This window comes from Micrasema longulum, unplaced genomic scaffold, assembly GCF_059751315.1.
Source record: "Micrasema longulum isolate JH-2025_06_02 unplaced genomic scaffold, ASM5975131v1 h1tg000243l, whole genome shotgun sequence".
NCBI lineage: Eukaryota > Metazoa > Arthropoda > Insecta > Trichoptera > Brachycentridae > Micrasema > Micrasema longulum.
In genome coordinates, this window is record NW_028277448.1 from 62,142 (window position 1) to 66,826 (window position 4,685).

At 32.0% G+C, this 4,685-nt stretch overlaps 1 protein-coding gene across 1 annotated transcript; it reads right to left on the bottom strand.

The window, feature by feature from the left end:
* Positions 1-1,131: 1,131 nt before the first annotated feature.
* On the bottom strand, positions 1,132-4,458 carry RpL19 (ribosomal protein L19). The gene is made up of 5 exons (XM_088223594.1): positions 4,418-4,458; positions 3,971-4,077; positions 2,625-2,788; positions 1,793-1,983; positions 1,132-1,367 (listed from the first exon to the last, which is right to left on the bottom strand). The coding sequence occupies exons 1-5, from the start codon at positions 4,420-4,422 to the stop codon at positions 1,229-1,231; spliced, it is 606 nt and encodes a 201-aa protein (XP_088079720.1). The 5' UTR covers positions 4,423-4,458; the 3' UTR covers positions 1,132-1,228.
* Between the last annotated feature and the right edge of the window lie 227 nt (positions 4,459-4,685).

The following is a 4,685-nucleotide window of genomic DNA, read 5'->3' on the forward strand; positions in this document are numbered from 1 at the left end:
AACACAGGACTCTTGGCCGCAGAGTTGGGGATACGATAACATACAAAAAATATATATTTATAAATTTTTTGTAATATGTATCTTCATATGAATAAATAAATAAAAAAAATCACCTTATAAATATATATTTCATGTCAACCCTCCCAGGATTTCAAGTGGTAGGCGAATGCATCAACCATTACACTACGAGACAGACTTCTCTGACTTATTTCCTTTTTAAGATTTTTACCCGAGAGTAGCCATCGAGTGGAATACATTCATCCAGGGTTCTATTTTACACACAGAACTGTATTTTTCATTTTCCCGGACACTAACCGCCAAATAACCATTTTGTAACTCGGTATGAAGTTCTTGAAGCTCAAATCTTGGCATTTTTCTTTCTGCCTATGCATATTCTTCTTACTTATCAAGATTTTTTTGTAATTCAATGAAGTCTATAAATTAAGTTTTTCTTTTCCAAATGAAATTTTTAGAGCATGGACATAATTATTCACCTCGCCATTGAAGAAGCGCATTTGGGTACCATGCGTGAGGTCCTTTGTCCAATTCCCAACAAGGGTGACATGAAATATTTATTTAAGTATTTTTCAGTGCAATATTGCTGGGATAGTCTGGAGTGCTATTCTGAACCGCTCTCGCGGCGCGAGAACAGTTTTTCTTGTATATTTGTAACACTGATTCTCTCACTTTCGTATAACAAATTATTGATATGCATTGGCAGTTGATGTATATACCAACAAAGTGTCCTTTGCACTGTTATTTTACGATGAAAACAATTTAACCTAATTTATGTGTTTAAATTTAGTGCTTGTTCTGCACATCTTACAGAGAAAGCGTGAAATATCAAACCTAAATAATTATTCGTGCTGATATCCAAAATGGGTGTCAATTAATTCATTCGAGGGTCCATACCCAACATCAACGCAATATGGCTGTGAGATTCATCACACCCAATTCTGTGAGTTGTATGTGAACAAGGTTATAGACATTTCATCATATGGACGATATGTCTCTGGTTTTAATAATTTACGTGAGCACACAATTTACACCATGAAGTAGACTAAAATTACAAAAAGAAAAAAATTATTTCCTTTTTGGAAGCTGGGAATAAGTTATAATGAAAACACTGAATATTTTTGAACCATATTTATTCACATAAAAAAAATTCACATGAATAAAATGAGAATGTTATTTTCTTAAATTATATAGAAAGTGTTTATACGGATGTTTACTTCTTGGCTGTGGTGACTGAAGCTTCATCTTCCCTAGCATAGGATTGGAGAAGTTCGTCCTTCTTGGTGGCAATCCTTTCATCCCTTCGCTTGCGAGCCTCACGTACCCTGTTCCTGCGGGCCTCCGCTTGGTCACTGTTAAATGAAAAAGAAATGTTAGCTTATTTATATTAAATACAATAAATTAACTTATGTAGAAAATTACAATTTAGCACATTCTCTTGTAGGTTGCTATGTGTTGTGCTCCCATGGCGGACACACTGATCGTAGGTTCAAGGCTCGTACCTCATTCTACCACAGCTTCACTGCCATCTCATAACATTATTTACAACCGGTTGAAAATCTTCGCAGTATTACAGTATTTAGATAAATTTTAAAACTAAAAATATTACTCCTTCACACCTAACTTTCGAAAGAACTGACTTCCGTAGAAAAGAGTTGAGCACATAATTAAAATAATTTATTAGAATTCGCATATTTCATTGTGATTCTTATTCTCCATTTTACTAAAGTATGACGAAATTAAATGAATGTCAAGAGAATGGATGTGTATAACAAACCTAAGCATCTTGGTACGGGCTTTCTCAGCCTTCTTCTTGTGAATGTATTCCATAAGGACGCGCTTGTTCTTGAACACGTTACCCTTTGATTTCATGTACAGGCTGTGGTAGAGATGACGATCAATTTTCTTCCCTTCACGGTACTTCTTCAGTAACCGACGGAGTACCTTCATCCTTTGCACCCAAAGAAGCTATATAAAAAATATATATATATTAATAAATAAGTAAAAATCTACTTTTGATGCCACCATCACACCATTTCCCTGTAGTGGGTGGTAGGCAGAGATGATGAAATGCTTTCGAGACATGTCATTAAAAACAAATAATCAATTACTGTAAAAATAAAGTAGATTGTAGGAATCGTTATAATAAACTATTGTTATAAATATTCAATTGATGTGAAATGCGAGAATGGTTTACTGCAGTTTGAAGATATTTTATTTAAATGATTTTTAAAAATTAATGGAAAATACATTGAGATAAAAATATATTTTTTAATCTTAATTATAAATATACAGTAAAAAAAAGCAATAGGGTTAAACAATTATTATTTTACATGATACATTTTGGTTGTAATGAGACAGGGATATGATTAATTTTAGTAGAATAATATATTTTTCAAGTTACAGGTGTGTTTTGTTTGCCATAAAATAAATATGCACAAACGTAATTTGTATATTTCACCAGTAGTTCATTTTTTCTCAACGTAGTTTAATACGAATGTGACAAATAAAGGTGAATGTCGGGGATCTAAATTCCTCAACTTTAATATTCGGTTTCTTGATAATCTCTGTGTATTAATTAAAAGAAATAAAAAAAACTCATCATTTACCTTCTGGGGCATACGGGAATTGGCCGTACCCTTCCTTTTACCAAAACCGCAGTGACGTCCCTTACTGCGAGCTTCCTTGTTCTTGCGAACGCGCGCTCTCGAGTGGATAGCCACAGGCTTCTTGATAACAATACCATCCTTAATCAGTTTCCTAATGTTTTGTCCTAAAAGAAATCAAAACAAAGTAAATATTTAAATCAAATGTAAACAGATCGTGGTCCCCTGCAAGTGTCGCAGTAACGGACCAGATGTCCGAGCTTTAGACCTTGCTCCTTGATTGCCATTTTCAAGTACGGCTGTTTCAAACAAATTTTTAGAAAAAGGTTGGAAAATTAAAGTATTTGGGTAAGTTACGAGAATGCAAGACAAATGGAAGCAATTTAAATATCAAATTAAATCATATTAGGCTTACATACGACACAATTAATGTATTTGGGTCTTAACATAAGTTGTGTCTGTTTTTTTCCAAATGAGGAGAACAGGACAAAACAAAAAAGTCTATAATTCATGGCACCTTCACCCTACAATGTGCAAATATCGCGAGTAGTTTTGGCAGCATTATTCCCTCGGTTGAACGGGAACAAAAGGTGTCGAAAATGCTCACTTTCATCTACTTAACATTATATTTGAAAGCTTGTAATCAAATAAAATAATGTATGTAACGTAAAAGCAAACACAATATCTTGTAAAGCCGAATTTTTTTTTCAAATAATGTTCTTTACCATTTTGTTGCTAATTTTTAAATTTGGAAAAAAGCGGATACTATGTTAACACCTACTATAAAATGTTCTGATACATATAAAAATAAAAAAATCCATAGACATGTAGGTAAATTCTTGACACGATTTCATGCTTAGCTTATTTCACATCAATCCGCCTACACTCCACAACACATTAAGAATTAAAAGATCTGTGTCACGCGGAAAGATCTATCTCATGTGAAGAATTTACAAATTTAAACATTCTTGACATTAGCGTAGTAACTTGATGTTAGCTAATTATGTTTTGCACTAACTTTTCATCTCTGGACAAGTACTAAATTATTCCACGATTCACTGTCAAGAATTATTGGTTAGTTTTGCATTCAATGGCGATATTATTATTATGACAAATTACATAGTTTTTATTAAATTTATTTCTTTAAAGCACCCTTGAGGTATTATTATATTACGAAAATGGCGCTATATACGTTATCCAAAATAATAATTGGTAATAACTTGCTAATGTTTCACCAGTAATAAATGTAAAAATCTAATGATTGCAATGATGGAGAATGGCAAAAGTCATAACACTGATTTTTTAAATGTGTTTACCATGCAGTCCAAGGAAAATAATGAAATACTCACTAGAATTAGTATTGGATATTTCGTTGATTTCATTAGGGTCCAACCATACTTTCTTTTTTCCACATCGCATAACCGAGGCTGCTAGCCTCTTCTGCACCTTGAGAGAACTGGAAGAAGTTATAAAATCATCATCAAACTGTAGTAACTGGTAGAAACGATTTGGAAAGCAAAAAATATTATTTAAATATCGGTGCTACATTACAGTTAAATAATACAAATATGGTCATTTTAGTTAAACGTTGACAAGCACAACATGCGGTCTTCGCCATATTAACATTGACGAAACTTCAAATATAACATAACCTCTGTGCACGTATACATTATGATATTGTCTTCAAAATTACAAGAAATACATAGTTAAAACATCTATACCATCGAAGAAACTTAAAATAGTATTACTTGCACAAGATATAACAGTTAATTTTAAATATTTATGTTCCGCTTTACCTCATGCTGCCGCAGAAGTTCCCAACGTGTCTGAAAAGAAATATAAATGGCCGGACCGGAAACACTTAAACACATATCAATTTTGACTCTCATTAAAATACTTTTTAAATGAAAAAATTTCATATTAACAATAAAAAACTAAATTAAATAATATTTTTTTAATTTATGAGAAATATATTTTATTAACGTCTTTTATTTTTATATTTAAATATTCTTTTTGACTATTAATTTATAAAAGTAAGTACTACACACTGAAAAAATATTTTTT

Coding starts and splice junctions, on each gene's coding strand:
- RpL19 (XM_088223594.1), bottom strand. Junction 2,789..3,970: donor AATATCCAATACTAATTCTA/GTGAGTATTTCA, acceptor GATTTCTTTTAG/GACAAAACATTAGGAAACTG. Junction 1,368..1,792: donor GCCCGTACCAAGATGCTTAG/GTTTGTTATACA, acceptor TTCATTTAACAG/TGACCAAGCGGAGGCCCGCA.